Source organism: Vicia villosa, linkage group LG7 (assembly GCF_029867415.1).
Source record: "Vicia villosa cultivar HV-30 ecotype Madison, WI linkage group LG7, Vvil1.0, whole genome shotgun sequence".
In the NCBI taxonomy this organism is placed as follows: domain Eukaryota; kingdom Viridiplantae; phylum Streptophyta; class Magnoliopsida; order Fabales; family Fabaceae; genus Vicia; species Vicia villosa.
In genome coordinates this window covers 45,909,608-45,930,111 of record NC_081186.1, presented here as the reverse complement: position 1 = coordinate 45,930,111, position 20,504 = coordinate 45,909,608, and the positions used below count along the sequence as shown (strand labels likewise).

The window sequence follows — 20,504 nt, the reverse complement described above, 5'->3', positions numbered from 1 at the left end:
CCCTTTTAATATGCACCAAGAGAGTAAGTATTTTTCAATTTCACAACAGTTACTTTAGACTAAACAATTGCAAAGAGATAGAGTATAAACAATTCTATATTCTCTTGTACTGGCAATTTTTACAGTTCATGTCATAGTGTCATCGGATCGAGTGATTTTTTAAATTTGGTAACTTTAGTGCATTTGGAAAATATGTGAATGATGAAAATAAGAGATGTAAATAACTTTAATTTTTAATTTGCGCTAAAGTTACCAAAAGTCGCCAAATTTAAAAGTAACTCAATCCTTTTCTGATCATAGAAGCATTTTATTCAACCAAATAAAAAAAAAAAACTAAACAAAATCAGCATTGTTTTTTGCTTTTTCATCAAGATGCTAATGTTGTACTTTGGCAACTATCAACAGTGCAAGCCAAGATGTCCCTATAATCCCTTGATATCTTAAAAGAGTCATAAACTTTTCCATCACTACTCTTCTTGTACTCTAACAACAAGTTTGAATGGTCAAATGCTGTGAGTTTCACAAATCCAAAGTCATGGTCTTTAAAGATACTCCATTTGGTGTTTATGGGGGCAAAGTCAGCTAAGGCTGCACCTCCTCCACCAACCACTACATGTATAGTCCCGTTCAAAGAGCCCTTGTAATCGTGCTTCTCTTTATCTGTGCATATATTCTGAAGGAGGAGGAAATAATGACAGTTAAGTTACACGTCAAATGAGAAAATCAAACAATAAAGGGAAGACGAGTTAAGAGAAATACCTGATAGATTGGGCATGTTCTTTCGTAGTTATGGACATGTCCATACATGGCTATGTCGACCTTATACTTTTGCCATAAAATTTGAAGGTCTTCCCTTCCCATTGGTTCTTCAAACGAGCCTTCTGCAACATAGAAATCCGCAGAAGAATAACCCAGTACCCTATGTGCAAGGAATATTAACCATGGCTGTTTCTGTCTGTCAACGGAGGCTAGGCACTTTTCAATGAACTCGTACTGTTCTGTTCCTTTTCTCCAATCAAGTTCCGTGTGAGCTATGCAGAATCTAAACATGCCATAGTCAACAGAGTACCTGGAAAAGTAACGTGATTTTCCAAGTTATTTTACTGGAATTGTAATCGCTAATGTTTGTATGCTCATGATGATATTAAAATGATAGTGCATTTTCAATAAAAAAGGTTAAAATTATAGACATGGTGTACCAGAATTTTTCCCGGTTCTCAGCAGGAACGTAAAACATGTTTTGAGCAAGCACGCCACATTCACCACCTGAATCCAAGGTCCCATAAAATGATCCACTTCCTGGCCAGTCACGTTCGTGATTGCCACTAAAAGCACAATATATAGCCAAAAAATCAGATAACAAAGTGAAACGGTACACATAGAAAAATCAACACAATGTGTAACACGACAAACCTTGCAGTCATATAAGGAACTTTTGATGCAATTGGCTCTATCTGTGCAGTAAATTGGTCCCATTGTGAAAGGTATCCATTAGCATAGCATAAATCACCAATGTGGAAGACTAAATCTATGTCCTTCAAGTCTTGAATAATCTGATTTGTGGTATTGAGTGAACCGGGCTGGAAATTGTTATACTCATTGGAGCCATCAGCTTCTGCCTGCTCATCCCAAAATAAAATGAAAAGTTAAGATGCCAGATTAATAAAAGTGATTGTTTGAAGAGATTTTCATATGGAACAGCTTTAAGTGCTTGTTTGTTTAAGATTATAATTGTATTTTCAGAGTTACAGACATGGTTAGAATAAGATCGTCCATGAGAAAAAAGAAATAAAGAATATTACCTTTCCCATATCACCGAATATGACCACACGTTGTACGGAATTTTGACCAGGATAAGGAGATGATTTAAACTGATATTCTTGACTCCAAACTGTTGTGCCATTAACTAATCTATGCCCCAGCTTGTATGTGTACCTGCAAGTACGGAAAACAAAATTGCAAGCTGAGGGATCATATCCACTGAACTGCTGGCTGCTGCTAATGAAATCTTAACATGTTTCTTCATTCACCTACCAACAGTCAACATTTAAACCACAAGTACAAAGTAAAATGGTTCGGAAAAGCCAAAATTGGTAAAAAAAGGGAGTAAGAGTTGGTAAAAATAGGAATCTTGGAATTGGAAGGAGAACCAAAAATTGAAAGCAACGCAAAGATGAAAGTGTAAAGATGATCCAATAGCAATGATGAGCCAGAAGAAAAATCAGACAGATTAATGGCGGGTAACGAGTAACAGCGAGACAGAATAATGGTAGGAGTTTGTGAAGACCATTTCCTGTGAAACAAGGCATCAATCAAGATAGAGGAAAAGTTGAGGCAGAGGAGAAAGTTCCTTCCATGGGTCGTGCAATAGAGGAAAACATGCTTGAGCAACCCTTATTTAGTCTTTTTAAGTCACATTGTTTTCATCTTTGTTTTCAAAAATCTATGTCGGGTCATATAGTGGTGAAATTTGGGTTTGCTAAATCCAGTATTAATAGAAGTATTGAGTATCCTTTTAATTATATTAGTTATGATGTGAGGAGACATGCAACCAAATCCAATATATCAACCACAAAAGGTTTTATCCACTAAGTGAGGTCGGCTACATGAATCAACTTCCGTCATACAATGAATCTAAAAAGAGAATCTTTGTTTATAATAGTAACCAACCGGAGGAAGTATTCAATTAACTTGGGTTTGATTTAATACAAGGGAATATTTCAAATCAGCTATAGTTTCATAGCAAGTAATATCATGGTAATCATATAAAAAAAACATACTCTTTGTTAGGCCACAGCTCCTTCAGGAAACTAGTGTGTATGTATCCTGGGTCACGCCACCCAACAGTCCTTGCTGGTGCACCTATATACATGTATAGATAATAGATGAATAAGATTCATTATATTGTCAAATTGACTCTCCTTTACTGTGAATGAAATTTACAATTACACATTTTACAAATGTCAATATTGTCAAGACTTGAGATAAATATGGTTTTCCATCCAAAATGTAAATTTTTCTGAGTCTCAAACACATGTAAAAAAAATCGTCAAAATAAAATTACAAAAGAGTTGCATACCACACATGGTGTTGCGATCAAAAGTCAGTGTCCCAGCAGGAGATTGCACAAGTTTCCCTTCTTTTGGGCCCCATTCAACAAAAGGCTCAGCGTCGCTGATCCCATATCCACTGGTCCATGTTACAGTAATCTGTTACAAATTGAAATAAGCAAACTTTTAAGAATCCCAGATATTCTTCTTCCACACTTGCACAAGTGCATACACTTATAATTGCGTTTACTGACGGATTCCATTCAAACAAAAGATTTCAACCCGAGCTGGAAAAAGAAAATGCAGATTCAATTTCAAAAATATAAGGGGATATCAAACTTACTTCATCCCATGCTTTCCCTTGTGCTAATCTAGGATATACTGGAGCATTTGGATTGATGAAAGATACTTTATTTGACACTGCAATGAGCTTTGGCTGTCAAAAATAATTCAAGAAAAATTAAGAAATAGAAACGTAAAATTCAGAAGAAAAAAATCCGTAACATTGGACTCAAAGCTAATATACGCAATTAATTTAATAAAGGATGAAATTACAGGGTAGAGTTTAAGTGAGAATACATTTGTTAATCCACCAGTGAAGAGAGCAAATGAGAAATCAAATCGCTGATTAATCAACTGAAGTTTCAAGGAACCTTTCCCCGTGTTCTTGTAACTGGGACTGGAGAAATTGGCGTACTGAAACTGAAATACGAAACAAAAAAGGGACAAGTTAATAACATCAAACATTTAAATTTTTCAATTCTTCTTAAGCTACAAGGATAATGTGGCACACAAACCTTGATAGGCGCAGAACACAAGAATGGAGGGCTGACTAGTCTGTTTTCTGCGGGGCAAGTAGAAGCACTGGAAATTTTAAAACATTCAACTCCCGGTTAATTCAACCAGACTCATGATGTGTCAGTTATGATTATATAACATGAAAAAGTGTATGTTTGGATTGACAGAGGTTGACAAAATCGCAGCGGCACTGTGATTTTGGTGAGGCACCAAAATTTACCACTGTGATTGCGCCAAAATCTGCCACTGTGATTGATTGTTACCTGAAGTTTCCAGGAGAGAAGACTCCAATCCAGTCATCTATCGCTGGATTTGGATTACTATATTTCAGGGTAACCCATTCAGTATTTTGTCCCTAAAACATTAAATTGTGAAACTCATCAATTTCTGATACCAAACTTAACATACACGATTTATGCTTGGATACGATTGTGTGAAAGTTAGTTGAACAATAAGTTTGACTGTAAAAATAATGTTTAGTAGAGGCAAAAGCTACAAATATTAACTTCAAGTTAGAATCAATTCTAAAGGCAAAATGAATTCTAATCATGAACTAACAAACATACAAAAAAAAAACAATTTAAGTTTTGAGAATCACTTTGGCTCACTCAAAAAGTGAACTTACGGTCTATTTGGATTGACTTATTCGAACTTATCTCCTGACATAAGTTATGTGATACTCTTTGAGAGAGTTTCTCAAAAACAACTTATGACATTTGTTATAAACTTTTTTTAGCTTATTTTTATAAGTTATTCAAGATAGCTTACCAGAACAATTTATAGCATATATAAACATCATTTGCTATAAAAATGGCTTATACAAGCTAATTCATAAGCGCTTATTTTCATAAGCACTTCTGTAATAAGCTTCAAATAAGTTGTTTATCCAAACATGCTTCTAGTCAAAAAGTCACATAGCAAATGCTTGAAGCAGCTAAGGCAGTAGTAGTTAAACAAACAGATGAGAATATGAATTTAAAGAAGTAAGATTTGAAGTGAAATGAATGAAATGTTAGGTTACCTTGAAACCGAGTACATTAGGAGTAGCTTTAATAAAAGCATCTAGATCAAGAGCAAACACAGTATTATGAATTGCAACTTTTGAGAGTGGTTGATGCAAATCAGACACAGCTTGCTTAAAGGTTGAAAGAATAATAACCAAAGAGAAAAACAGCATTCGAAATTTCTTCTCCATATCGGCCATCACCTGAAACGAAATGCATCCAAAAAAAACTTGAATGCAATGATAATCAACATTGAAACAGTATATAAACAACGGTTATCATCAATTTGAAATAAAATAAGCGTAAAGTTGAGTGACTTAGAATCATAATCAGAAAGTCACCTTTGGAGAAGAAGGAAACGTGCAGTGAGTGAAAGCGTAGAATTTTTTGGGATGAGTGGAAAAGTTGATGAAAAGGGACTGAAAGTTTTGATTGATTAATTAATTATGATTATAGATTATCTTCATTCGCGTTACAGAGGGATATTGAAATTTTGGAAAGGTTTTTTTGTGTATGAATGTATAAAAGTTTAGATATTGGAAATAAGAAAGAATATCCACGGGATATCTCTATCTTTTGCTGTAATTTCTTCGTTGGCATTCTCAAATAGGATTATGTTGAGATAAATTAGTTATGGGTTGCCAAATATAACGAGACTAAAAATAAGAATAATAGATTTTTTCTAAATAAACCAACCCATTTAATTCTTATACTAATTGCTTGATTTACTTTTTGGGGTCAAGACTGTAACATTGCATTTATGTAGTAATCTTGAAGCAATTTTTATCAATTTTATTTTAATGGTCAATTTATATTTGACCTTACCTATTTATATTTGGTCCCACCATTAGCAATATTTTATTATTCTTTTAACATAAACAACTCACTTTTAAATTGCTTTAACAAGTTTCTCAAATAAAAAAACTTAAGAGAATATCTCATTAGATTTCTGACTCTCTGTCATTTGTCAAAATTCTAATTATGTTTTTTATTTTTTAGATGTACATTTAAAAGTAATTTTTTTTTTAAAAAAATTGATTTTTTTTCCGTAGATACATTTACGAAAACGTAAAAAACATAGTGAACATTGGGAAAATGCAAATCATTTCAATTTAAAAACAAAGTGTCCCATAAATATACCTACGGAACAGTTTAAATTCTAATTTTTTTAACAAAAATGGAACATCAAATTATAGTGTAATTTATACAATACATTCTTTTGGTGTACGATGTTCCATTGCCTTAGGATTTAGGATTTAAAAAAATGGAACATCAAATTATAGTTCAATTTATGCGATGTATACGATGTATTCTTTTGGTGTACTATTTTCCATTGCCTTAGTGTGTAGGGTTTTTGGTTTAGAGTTTAAAAAAATAGAACATCGAAATATAACAGAATGTTCTGTAGGTATATCTACGGAACACTCTGTTTTTAACACGTTCCGTAGATACATCTCTGGAAAATCTACTGAACTAAAATAATTTGAATTTTTTCAACATTCACTATGTTTTTTACGCTTTCGTAGATGTACCTACGAAAAAAACCGAATTTTTTTATAAAAAAAGTACTTTCGGATGTACATCTACGAAAGCAGAGGGGCATTTTTGGCAATGCACATGGTGCATCCAAGGGATGAGGTTAGAGTTTCTCAAATTTAAAGGCAAAATACTCTTTTTCGTTATTTAACTTTACACCAGAGTCCATTTTAGTCCCTTAATTTATAAAAAGTTCAATTTGATTCTTTAATTTTTTTAAACAACACCACATTAGTCCTTTCTGTTAGGTCTATTAGTCAAAGTCAAAATAAATGACCAACTGACATACAATTGGCGCTGATGTGGTGAAGTATATATCCAAAGCCAAGATTTCTTACAACATTCATAGCATTGTTCAAAAATTCATCAAATCTCAAATTTGCATAACCACCTCATCTGTAAAAATTCAATCTCCTAATTTGTTTATGAAATCCACAACTATATAATAATACACAGAAAAACATATTTTAATAATAATTTAATGAAAAATTAGAAAATAAATTTTTGGATAGCCAAAAATCCACGAATATGTGAAATAGTGTTTTATGGGTTTTTCTTGATTGAGTTCATATAAAGCAAATACAAACTATTACAATGTGTGATAATAGTTTTTTATTTTACAGTATATGCACTTAACTTATAGTTTTAATTACTTTTTGGTATACCAAAACAAATTATCAATTATTTTATTTTAATGTATATGCACTTAACTTATAGTTTTAATTACTTTTTGGTTATTAATTTTACCTCGAATTAATGAAAAAAATCTTTGAATTTCTCACATTAAACTTGTCATATTTGTCATTTTCGTTTGTGAGCTAGTCAATGTATTTGTTAATCAAAGTCGATGAGGTAATCTATATGAAATTGATGTGGAATTCGTAATGGTTACATGTGATTTTATTTTTTCATTTGTAAGTCACACACATTCTAACCCATACAATCAAAAAATCAAATCACCAAGTTCCATCATAACACATTCAACTTTAAGACATACATTCTTTAGGTCCAGTTCAAGTCTTGACTTTTAGGAAAAGAGAGGGTTCAAGTCTCTATTAATGTGGCTTTGGTGAATTTTAAGTTATCCTTTTAATTTAGATTATGAGCATCATATTCATATTGTTTCTTGAAACTAAGACAACCCCCCCGAGATCTCAAATCAAAGTCCATATTTTCGTAAACCTCATGCTAAATTGAGGATAGTGTATCGGCTAATCCAATTCAGAATAGAAAAGTTCTTGATCTTGTGACATGCCTTCTTATTCAAGGTTAATCCTACCGAAGGAAGGAGACACTTGCAAACACTATATTGCTAAATAAGTGATAGACATAAGCGAGAGATTTTAGGATTTAAATAGTGGGTTAGTGAATCTGAGCCATTTGTTAAGTTTTTATAGTGAGTCCTCTGTTGTTTTCGGTCATCTCCATATTGGGCCTTAACAAATTTCGTGTATGCCTTGTAGTTCACACAAGCTTAGGATGGCAAAGCCAAAGCATGTCATACCAACCCAATTTATTATTCTACACGCGTCTTGGACTTCACACTCTTCAAAATAGAATTTCCCTTAGGAATATTTTGAAACGGCAAAAGGAATTAATTAACAGGAACATACAAAGCATGAGACATGCCATACGAATATACATGAACCGAAGGCCAACACAAGGCCAACCAGACAGCTGAAAAAACTCCTAAAACAATGGATGTTAACACCTAAACATAGAACATAAGCAGCAACTACCCTGCTCAAAAACCAAAAACCAGAAAGAATAAAATTAAGTAAAGTAAAATATCCTTGATCCAAATCTGGAAAAAAAAGATTATAAATAGACTGCTCCCAATCCAAAAGTAGCACACTGCAATACAAAAAATCCAAAGCTAAACACAGGATCCCAGCTAATCGATAGCAGCACAGAACTGCAACGAAATTGACATATGCCGAAGCTAGTATGAGCAAGCACAGGATCCACTCAGCCAGAAAGAAAAGAGCCACATTAAAATTGAACCGACGAAACACTGATGCGCCATAGATCACCAACATCAATGACAGATCTCTAATCTGAGACATCGATAACTCCTAAACAAAGCCAAACCAATCCCGACCTTAAGATTCCAGGCCGAGACAAGGCCTAGGATTTATCCTCCATTGAGCATAGTTGTATTGCACATCCGCGTTAACTGATGACAACCACCTCCAAGAATACTCGATAGAGTCTTCAATCATCTTTTCCGATTCCACTTCTTTGTTGTTGAAAATTTTGGCGTTCCTGGCTTTCCAAATGCTCCAGCAGCAAGCAAGCCAAATCACTCGGACTTTCGACGATATTTCCTTATCACCTCCAATTAGACCTTCAAATTGAGTAAGATGGACCATACTATCTCTGTGTAAGGCAGTGGATATGCGAAGCCATTTACAAACGAATTTCCATATACCTGAAAAAAGCAGACACTCAAAAACAAGTGAGGTATTCAACAGTGTCACAACCCCCGATACACCTAATAGATCCTTCGCCAATGACATTCCTTCTATAGGAATTTGTCTTGGCCTTTTAGTTCTTTCCTTTTTCTCTATTAGAATGTGACTGGAATCTATTGGTGTTTCTCGATTTTTCCTTCTGACATGTGGGTTCTACCATTTAAGGGATAATGGCCTATAAACAAGTGTGTCATAATTATTGCTTGAGAATCCTAACTTTCAATATGGCTTAGACTTTGGGTAACATAATAAACGTTGATGTGGCATCTATGTTTTCTCGAGTAGGCAGTCTCGTAGATCACTTCATTGTTGTATGTTAGATTTCCTCTTCATTTATCTTACAAGTGCATTTTGAAGTGTGAATATATAGGTTAACCTCTTACTTTTCTTATTTTCAATTTCTTGCTTAAATTTACTCTTGTTCTTTATCACCTTCATTATTAGGCAAATAGAAATGAAGAATTCTAAACGAAGAGGATAATTTATGGGTTTATGTTTTGGAGAAAAAGTATGGGGATTTAAACATGCAATAAAATTAAGGGAATGTAGATGGTATCAAGGTGGTGGAGATACCTTCAAAATTTGGAAAAGACACATAGGGTTTTAAAGCACAATGATTCTTTGATAAATTATCTAGAAAGTTAGGTAACATTGTCAAATCATTATTCTAGGAACATCATGAATGTGCGAGAAACACAAGAAAGTGGGGTTTTAATTAGATTGCACCAAATATAATCTTTTTGTAACTCAAAACACAAGTTTAACAAGTGAATAAAAATAAATGACATAATTATTTTCATCCTGGTTCACTGTTAACGAAGCTACTCCAGTTCACCCGCCAAGGTGATTTTGCCTTCTCAATAAAGACTTAATCCATTATAACCAAATTGATTACATAAAACGACAATGACCGCAACCAATGTCTTCTTGAGACTCTTGACTAACACTAGTCTCTCAAGGTAATAACCACAATATGCTAATGATCAACCTTGCTGACAACCCCAACAAGTTCAGTTGATCCTTATCGTACAACCACTATGACCGCAGCCACAGTCTTCTCGAGGCTTTTGAGTAACACTTAGTCCCCCAAGGCATCAATCGGCCAATGTTGATTACAACTGTGTATATAAAGATGTTTCTAATAAGCAGATTACACAATGTTTAGGTACAACAACACAAAAGTGTTGAAAGAAAGATACAAACAAAAGCTCCTTGCTTAAAATACAAAACTATACAAATATTTTCTCTAATAGAGTTTGTGCAACGCTTTGGTGTAGTTTTGTAGAACTGATTCGTTGATTTCAATTTCTTCCAATGGCTTCCTTTATAGAGAAGGATAGATCTGTTGAAAGGTAGAATAGTAAATATAAAGTACATATGTAAAGTCCCCAACAATCATGGTGGGAATGGTAGATAACAAGTACATGTTGGGTTGTCCTTACGCCACCCTATAAGAGTGGAGGTCATAATTTCCGTTAGTGCTTTTAAGCTCACCATCACACACAAGCCGTCCTTGATCTTCTAAGTCTCCAAAGGCTTCTTGTTGTTTGTTTATTGAAGCATGTTGTAGATGATCAGAACTTGACTCTTTAGAACCTAAGTGTAACACCCTCTAAACCCCACAGCAAACATATTGCATAATCAGAATAAATTAACATGCATATCAAAAGAGGGTGTCACATGTATTTCAAAATAAAAAAAACAAACAGAAATTCATCTGATTATATTTATAACACACATTTAAATTAATGTTCCATAAGCACATATCACAGCGAAATAATTTAAACAATTCAAAACGATACCAATCATATAATCTCTTAATAGATAGTCATGCATAAAAACATTAGGCACCAAAGGCCAATCATCACAATATCTCAAAATATAAAAGAGAGTATAGGAAAAATCTCCCAAAATAAACAAGAGTTCAATCGTTTCCCCGTGTTACATAACCAGAGCATGACTCATTATCTATAAATACAATAAACAAAGGAATAACTCCACCACTAAATCCTTGCAAGCAAAACACCTCTACTCTTCGGTACCTGGGTGATGTCGTACAAAACATTATTTCAACATAAGGGTGAGAATTTATATCATTATAGAAATATATAATAATAAGCAATGCATAACAACATACATCCATATAATTCATCACACTTCATACATTTAAGTATTTAATACTTTTTCACATACTTTGTATGTTTACATATACAACATAGGTCAACGATTTAAGATACCAAAGTAATCAAAATCACAATTATCATCAAAGCATCATTCACACAATTATCGCATAAGCACACCGAAACACATTTCACATCGACACATGTGACTCCAATGCGACTCAATGTAATATGCATGTGGTACCAATTTTTATCCTTAACGGTATCACCGTGTCCATCCCTCGGACAGATAACCACCAAAACAAGCTCGTCCTCTAAGCTTCAAATTAATCCTATAGGTTTCGGACAAGTCACTAGTTTCTACGAAACTAACAAACATCGCCTCTTTCCCACTGAATGAATGCATGTGCAAATACCAACAATTATAAGCAATTAAGACCATCTCCAAATCTTAATTATACAATCATATATCACACCATTCATCACATATGAATCACCTCACATTTGCACAAACATACATAACCATGTTATCATTCACACATGAAACACATTCATAGCATACACCAATCCAACATACCACAATTAACATGTGTTGTACCCCAATTTTTGACCACTGAGATCCCACCATAGACTAAATACTAGGATCATCATTGTCATCATTATCATCATGCATTTATCTTTATTAACCCAAAAATACAAAAAAATTGTTGTCTGTTGCTTGTGTCCTAAGACAGGAGACTGATCAAGAAGAAATTGAGCAAACTAGGGTTTTGAGACTCACAAAGAAATTCAACATTCTTCTATGATTCAAGGGGTCTATAATCAATACCAGGGTCCAAAGATAGGTCAATGCAAAATCAATCACCTTCAAGTTCATCAGAAGCTCAAATTAGGGTTTTGACCTAATTTCACTGGAGGGTTGACTTTTAATCAGAAACTATCCATAACATCCAAACACTTACCAAGATCCTTGAACAGAAAATCACCATTTCAAAACTCCATTAAAGGACCTTTGAACTCAAACTTGCCAAAACCAATTCCACTCGTGCGTTTTGAGGCTGTATGGTTTAGATAGCTTCTAAACATTATATAGAAGCTATCCAAACTTCTGCACTTGATCTGTAACACCATTTTCATAGTGTACTCACCATAACTTTTTCAGGTCTAAGGTGAAATCAAGTTTTAAGTTGCAGGCACTTGTAGAACATTGTAAGCATTTCAAAAGCTTCCTTGAAGGTTCCTGAAGGTATCCAGATACTTGTAGCATTCCCATAATCTCTCTAAGCTCAAGTTTGATCTCCATTTTCAGAGGTATCTTTCTTAAATTCGTGTATATTTGTTTGTGCATTGTTTGTTGCATTTCTTGATACTATTTTACTAAGAAAAATGTGAGGAATTAAAGCCCTAAGGTTTTAGGGATTGATTGTTGGTATTAAGAATTTAATTTTTAAAATTGTGTTTAGGGTTCATACAGATTTTAGCAAAATTCGTGAGTTAGAGTTTAAATAAATTAATGAGGGCTACATTTTTGAAATCCTTGCGAAATTCTGAGTAAAATGATATATTCACATGTTTAATTTGGTTGAGAAATAAGAAAGTTGCATTTTTCATGTCATTGAAAAAATGTTACAGCAACCGTAACAACGAAGAAGATGAAGTTTGCTGGGAATTTCAAATTCCATTTTGGCGCGCTTGTTTAATATATTATTTTGTTTCCATATCATAAACGAATTCATAGTTTAGTCCAATGGGTAACATATGTGCCCTTAGTCCTCTCATGCTCAAGGTTTGGTGTTCGAATCCCCCTTGCCCTAGACTTTTTTATTTCTTTTATTTTTCAATGTTTTACAACTTGTCTGTTTTGTGTTATATTGAACTGGGCTTACCTTATAATCACCAACTAGCGCTTGGCCGAGTGGTCTTGTATTGAGCTGGTAATGTGAAGGTCTTGGATTCAATCCCTCCAAGGGCTAAACTTATTTTTTACCACTAATTTATTTTAACTTTTATCCAACTTTGAAAAATCATAAAAAATAGTAGATTTATTATTTTTAATCCCTTCTTTTTTGTGTGATTTATTTATTTCATGTATTTTAATACCATGTTAAAAAAATCCCAAAAATATTTTATTTATCATTATTTAAAAATTAATCAAAAACATGTTCTTTTATGTTTGAAAAATCAATTAAAAATTGTTTTATTTTGATTATTTCTTTTATAGAACTTTATGAATGTTTGTTAATATTTGTTTAGGGTTAGGTTAGAGTGTCTTTCACTTATCTATGCACCATTAGACCATTTCTCTTAAAGAAATTGGTATTTAAAAATTAAAATTAATTAGGTTTAGGTGTATGTTTCAAAACCCTAATTTGAAAATCCCTTATGTTAACCAAACTACTCCAGTCCACCCCTTTAGAGTGATTTACCTCAACTGAGGATTTAATCCACTAATCCAACTGATTACAATGGTTATCCACTTAGAAACCCTCTAAGTCTTCTAGAGTATCCTGATCACAACTTGATCACTCTAGGATTTCCTTTTACAATCAATGTAAAATAAAAGTTTACAAGAGTTTTGATTTGCTTCTAATAAAGATGTAATCACACAAAGTGATATTTCTCTTAAGTTCTAATTCTTAACACTCACTAAGATATTACAAAGTTGTGAGGTTGAATATGAGGTTGACAGCGTTTTTGTAAGTTTTGCGCAAGTGTTGTATGTTGCTCATGATCAGAACTTCTATATATAGGAGCTTGAGAGGAAATGACCGTTGGGAGCATTTAGTGCTTTGCGTGAATAGTACAACGTTGCATTTATTGTTTCACAGTGTTGTCAACTACCTCGAGCCATGCTTTTGCTGCTTTTACTGACTTTGCCTTTTGTAGCTTCTAACGTTCCTTTTGTCAGTCAGAGATTTGACGTTATAGCCTTTCATCTTGTACTTTCTTCTGGACTCATATTTTGTAGATAATAACGTTTGAATATCAGAGTCATCAGCTTTGGTGCAGAGCATCTTTTGTCTTCTGACTTTGAAGAGCTTTGAGCGTGATACCATCAGAGCTTCAGAGCTTGTACTTCTGACTGCCAACTTCTGATGCTTTCCAGTTCATATTCTGATTCTGCAGGACCATCTTCTGATGTCTTGCCAGAGCATGTTCTGATGAAGCCATCCAGAACTTCTGGGTCAGTGCTTCTGAACGCTGATTTGTGCATACTCTTTATATATTTCCACAAATGGAAAACTTAAAGGATTAGAGTACCACATTGTCTTATACAAAATTCATACTTAATGTTATCATCAAAACTAAGAATATTGATCAGAACATTTCTTGTTCTAACAATCTCCCCTTTTTTGATGATGACAAAAACATATATAATTGATATGAATTTGTATCCACAATATCAGATGAACAAAGACAATTTCAGAGATATAGCATAAGCATATAATCTGAGTGTGTGAATATGTCTCCCCCTGAGATTAACAATCTCCCCCTGAAGTTAATACTAGAAGAATTTATAAATAAAAGACTTCCCTGGGTATTTTTCCATTTCAGTTGAGACTTTCACGTTGAACTTAGAAATTCAGAACATTCAGAGCTTCTCTTCAGATCTTCCATTAGACAGCTTCAGAGCTTTAAATTTCTCTTTGAGATCCCTTGTATCAGAGCTCTATATCTTCAGACTTCTTATATTAGAGCTTTAGGTTTGACACAACATTTCTTGCTTCTGATCTTGAAGCTTCAGAGCACTAAGCTTGGTTCGATTCTCTAAGAGATTTTCTTTATAATTGCTTTTCCCATGTATTTGCTTCTCATGTTGAGCTTATCCAGAATATCACATTCCTGCAAGACTATCAGAGACAAAAAAACTTGCAAATAATTGTTAGTAATGTTGAGACTTAAGCCCAACAACTGATATTATAAATCAATTCAGGAATTTCAGGTTCTGGAGGGTACTCAATGTAACGCCCGGAAAATAAGTATATGCTTAATTTGGACGTTTGTGACATCTATTGGAATTTTACCGTTTTTGGAGTCGTTTCAGTCGGTATTAGTTCGGGATGGCGGACTAATATTTAATTGAAGGTTTTCATATTTTTGGTACTAGAAATATCATTAAGGTAATGTTCCGCGTTTTGGGGCGTTTGAACGATATTTGAGCGTAGGGGTATTTTGGTCATTTCCGTGGGATAAATATTTTCCTTATAAGAAGGAGATATTTGTGAGAAAGGAAAGAGGATGGAAAGAAAAAGAAGAGAAAGAAAGAGAAGAGAGGAAGAAGAAGAGCAAAGGGGAAAAACAAGAGAAAGTGGAGGATTCTCAACCGAATCGATTGCCGATCGTCACAATAGCAAGGTAAGGGGGTGAATCTAATTTATCTTGGATGTATGATTCTTATAGTTTTGTTCTTGTTCTTGTTCTTCTTGTTCCAATTTCCACAATTTTCTTGTGTGGTCTTTGTTTGATCTAAGTTTGTTTGAGAATGATTGTATGATGATTAAATGATATCCTTGTTGTGTTATGGTGATTGATCATGTTTGTTTTCCATTTCTATGGCTTGATTGAGTTTGGATAAAAGTTAGGTTTTGAGATAGATTGATGAATCAACCATGAAAAGTTTGATGTTAGGTTGTTTCTATGGTTTGTATGTGTTGTATTGGTGTTATGATGATGTTTTGGAGTGGTTTTGGTGAGTATAAGGGGCTTGGAACAGTTCTGGCTCGTTCTGGTTTTTTCTGGGTTTACGCAGGTCCGTTGAGCGGAGGTGGGTCCGCTGAGCGGAGGTTCTTTTGCAGAAAAATCTCTGCGAAGGTCCGCTGAGCGGAGCTGAAGCGGACAACAGCTTTTTCTGTTTTTCCAAAACTTTGAAACTTCGTAACTCTTAATCCGTAGCTCCGTTTCATACGCCGTTCGAAGTGTTAGGAAGCTAGTTGGATGTTCTATATGATAGTATAGGCTTGGTTAGCTTGTTATTAATTAGTTATGAGGTGTTGTTGATGAAAACACATAATTGTTTATATACGCGATATGATTGGTAAATAATCCTAGTGCTTGGTGGTAATTGTTAATGATGTAGGATGTAGTAGTGGGTGGTTGATTTTCATAAATGGTTTTGTGAACTAGTGCATGATAAATCATGATGATGTGTTGTGTGAATGTTATCGTATTGGTACGAGGTATGTGATTAGTTGTCGATAACATGAGATCATGTTCATATGTGTTATGTATTAATGAATGTTCATTCTTGATATGTGACGATGTTTGGTTGTTTGTTATTAACATGATGTGTGGCCTTATGGCAAGTAATTGTTGTTATGAAAACGATGTATTATCATTGTTGAATTGTTGTTATTACAACTCGTTGATGATGTATTGATGGAGTTGTGGGCCAATGGCCAATATTAATTTGATGTGATGCAATTATGCGATCATTTATGCCGATGTGGCTAGTATGTTTTGACGGTGAATGTGTGTTGTGTGCTTATTAATGCCTGTGTGGTAATTATGGTGTGATATAATTGATAACGATGTTATTAATTGGTGATGTATCCTTTTGGATAGAATATAAACGGTGTAACGTGGGTATGTGACCGTGTTATATTGTTGATGATGTTGTTGTCGTGTAATAGAGTCATATATTTGCACAGCATAACATTTCAATACGTTAATGGCGGAATGCTATTAACAGGTGGCCTGAATTGGCAATTATTACCAGTGGGGGCTTAATGCTCGGTAAAAAGGTGTATTTGCCCGAGTGGCAAGAGGTCATCAGTGGGGGCTAAATGCTCGATGACATTTAGTCGTAGCTTACTGTTCGACAAAGGTGTATTTTCCTGAGGGAAAGAAGTCCCAGCATAATGCTCGGCAAAGGTGTATTTGTCATAATGACAAGGAGGAGTTTTACTCCGGATTTGGTACCACATGCATATGCATAGTCGAGTCTCATTCATCATTGTCGGTCTGTATAATTTATGTTATCATTCATGTGTCACATTACTTACATATTGATTGTGGTTGAATGAGTGGATTACTTTGTTGTATGATTCTTGATGATACTTGTTGGCATTACTATAATTGTCATGCTTTCATTATGAATTATATTCTCACCCTTCTGGTGATTTGATGCTTGAGTGGCATCCTGCAGATTAGCCGCTTTGGGAGTCTTTTGGAAGAGGTAGTTCTCCAGTTGGTCTTGTCGGTCGCTCTGATATGTAACACTGGGTAGTCGGGAGTCTGTTGTTATTTATTTGTATATGAATCTTTTGAACATGTATATGTGATAACGTGCCATTGTGTATTGTAAACACTTTATTTTGGAAAACTCCTCTTTGAGAGTGAGAGCTATACGTATATATATATATATATATGTTCATATCTTCCGTGTGTTATGTATCATGTTATTGGCAGGTGTGTATGCTTTTGGCATCGGTGATGTCCGTTTGTTTTCCAGGTGTTTGTTTGGTTACTTAGTGTAACATCCTAATTGTGTTGTATGAAATTTTAAATACTCTGATATTTTCTTGCCTAAATGCTTTGGGTAGAATTGGGGTGTTACATTAGTGGTATCAGAGCAGGTCGGTCTGTCCGGCCAGTGTTGTCTATTGTTGTTTAATTCCTCAGTATGTGATAAGTGTGTGGAGCACTGTCAGTACTTGTATTACTCTTGAATAGCATTTAGGTTCTTCCATGGACATTGTGAATGTATGATCTCCTTGTGACTTAGAATTATGGTGAAAAATTTCTTTAACATAATGTTCCTCCTTTATCAACATAAATATGAGTTTTAACTTTCTCTTTCAACACCTTTGACTTGAACAGAAACTATGCACATGTAGCCTCTCGGGTCAATATTGAATATTGCTCAAAAGTGAGCTTGAAATCCTCGATACCAAGAGAGAAGTCATTCCAATCTTTAATTTAATGAACATTTGTCTTTAATTTGCAAACCATGAGTGATTTGTGCTTCAAGCGACCAAAATATTTTGAGAACTTCTTTGATGCATAGAGGAACATCTTGACATGAATAATTCACTATGAAGAGTCTGATCTCACTTAAATTTTCCCGATTCACTTGCATAAAATGACAAGCAAACGCCTTTTGATCACGATGAACCCTTAATTGATATTATGTACATTGATCTCCTGAATCCATGATGGTTTAATGAATGTATGATATGCTGATGACCTAATAGAATGCAAATGAAATGAGGAACATAACCCAGATGGATGTAAAATTGGATGGGCAAATTTTGGGGTGCAACAGCTGCCCCTATTTAATCGTCTTAAACCTGAAAGTGAGATTGGCGCTAGCCTTTCGAGCATTCAAGGTGGAAGAAGATTAAATATCGAGTGAACTTGAAAATTTGCCTTATGAGATCGGATCCACTGAAGAAAAGATGGTGTCCACTCCAATGAGGGAGATTGTATCAACTCTAGGTTGAACAAATTAACTCTGGGTTAGAAATGAAATAAACTTCAACTCTGGGTTGAAAAGAGAGGAGGTCAACTCTGGGTCGAAGAATAAAGGGAAGGGATATAGGCATCAACTCTGGGTTGACAAAGAAAGCAAGGAAAGAAAATCAACTCTGGGTTGAAAACGAGAGATAAACGTCAACTCTGGGTTGAGAGAAGGTAATTCAACTCTGGGTTGAAAGAAGAAATATGAACAATTAGGAATAACCGTCAACTCTGGGTTGAGTGGGAAAGACAAAAGATAACGGTCAACTCTAGGTTGAGTGGGAAATAGGATAAAAGATAACCGTCAACTCTGGGTTGAGTGGGGGAGAGAAAAGATAATCGTCAACTCTGGGTTGAGTGGGAAAAGAAACAAGAGATAACCATCAACTCTGGGTTGAGTGGGAAAAGACAAGCAAAGAAGTCAATTCTGGATTGAACAAAGGATAACCGTCAACTCTGGGTTGAATAGAAGATAAACGTCAACTCTGGGTTGAATGGGAAAGAGATCAACTCTGGGTTAAATAAAAGATAACCGTTAACTCTGAGTTGAGTGGGAGAAAGATCAACTCTGGGTTGATTAAAAGATAACCATCAACTCTGGGTTGAGTGGGAAAGAGATCAACTCTGGGTTGAATAAAAGATAACCGTCAACTCTGGGTTGAGTGGGAAAGAGATTAAAGGAAATAACCGTCTACTCTGGGTTGAGTGGGAAAAGAAACAAGAGATAACCATCAACTCTGGATTGAGTGGGAAAAGACAAGCAAAGAAGTCAATTCTGGATTGAACAAAGGATAACCGTCAACTCTGGGTTGAATAGAAGATAACCGTCAACTCTGGGTTGAATGGGAAAGAGATCAACTCTGGGTTGAATAAAAGATAACCGTCAACTCTGAGTTGAGTGGGAGAAAGATCAACTCTGGGTTGATTAAAAGATAACCATCAACTCTGGGTTGAGTGGGAAAGAGATCAACTCTGGGTTGAATAAAAGATAACCGTCAACTCTGGGTTGAGTGGGAAAGAGATTAAAGGAAATAACCGTCAACTCTGGGTTGAGTGGGAAGAGATAATTAACTCGGGGTTAAAAGATGAAAGGAAAGTCAACTCTAGGTTGAACACAAAAACATCAACTCTGGGTGGAAGAAAGATGAACATGATTGACTTTGGGAGATGACACAACAATGGTAACTCTGAGTGATCCAATGGAATATCAATTGATTGCTTTATAGGGACCTCATCTGATGAGTAACTTGGCTTATGCTTCATATGCAATGTTTGATTTATTTTATGCACTTCTGGAGATGCTATGTAATGAATTCTATATGCAGTGTACTGATTGATCAGGGATTTTACTTTGAGGAATAGATTAGGTGGGGTTCTGAAACTCCGCTTGATTCAGTATAGGGTGGATGCCCCTGCTTTATTGATGATTGGATCATGTGGGAAAATGATAATGAGAATGCAATGATATGCATGATGATTGTATGATTATGAATGGAATGATTGCTTCCGGGATACAAGGAGTGAATGGAGTGTGCCCTTGCGGAAAAGTCATTGCTTGTGAAATTGTTGGTGAAGGTGAGGTGTTTGGCTTGACCCCTCAACACTTGTCTCGATATCTGACACTTGATTGAAGATGAAGAGATGAATTGTTACTAGCTTGCCCCAGCTTGTAAGATCTCTTGATATAGAACTTTGATAATCTTGAATCATGGAGATGTGCGATGGTCTGCCCTAGTGTAGATCATGGATGAATGCCCCATATTGAAAGGAACTCTTCCACCAAATGGATTCTTCACATATTTGCTTAGTGGATGACCAACCTTTACCTTTGTAAGATTACTCGATGGGATTTCAATGTTGAACTTTCCTTGGTATCAAGTACTTGCTTTCAAATTAGAGACAATTCTGTTTTGAAAAAGATAATGAGAATGCAATGCACATGTTAATCTCAAAGAAAAAGTTTTATTTGTCAAAATGTTATACTGATACTAACACAAGTGACACAACAACATTAGGAGTCAGTTTGACATGATTTTACAGTTTGTATGCTTTCGGAACGAACCC

The 20,504-nt window shown here is 34.8% G+C and overlaps 1 protein-coding gene across 2 annotated transcripts; it reads right to left on the bottom strand.

Moving 5' to 3' along the window:
* Positions 1-286: 286 nt before the first annotated feature.
* LOC131620501 (probable inactive purple acid phosphatase 1) lies at positions 287-5,436 on the bottom strand. 2 transcript variants are annotated; one of them, XM_058891602.1, is made up of 13 exons: positions 5,194-5,436; positions 4,870-5,081; positions 4,112-4,203; positions 3,848-3,914; positions 3,630-3,752; positions 3,394-3,486; positions 3,080-3,209; positions 2,781-2,862; positions 1,803-1,935; positions 1,414-1,619; positions 1,200-1,325; positions 760-1,069; positions 287-673 (listed from the first exon to the last, which is right to left on the bottom strand). In XM_058891602.1, exons 2-13 carry the CDS (start codon positions 5,050-5,052, stop codon positions 368-370), a joined length of 1,851 nt encoding a protein of 616 aa, XP_058747585.1. In that variant the 5' UTR covers positions 5,053-5,081; positions 5,194-5,436; the 3' UTR covers positions 287-367. The 2 variants fall into 2 exon arrangements, with proteins under 2 accessions (XP_058747585.1, XP_058747584.1); XM_058891601.1 differs by having other exon boundaries at positions 4,870-5,055.
* Between the last annotated feature and the right edge of the window lie 15,068 nt (positions 5,437-20,504).

Coding starts and splice junctions, on each gene's coding strand:
- LOC131620501 (XM_058891602.1), bottom strand. CDS start 5,052: ATGGCCGATATGGAGAAGAAATTTCGAATGCTGTTTTTCTCTTTGGTT. Junction 3,487..3,629: donor TCACTGGTGGATTAACAAAT/GTATTCTCACTT, acceptor TATTTTTGACAG/CCAAAGCTCATTGCAGTGTC. Junction 1,936..2,780: donor GAGCTGTGGCCTAACAAAGA/GTATGTTTTTTT, acceptor CCGTACTTGCAG/GTACACATACAAGCTGGGGC.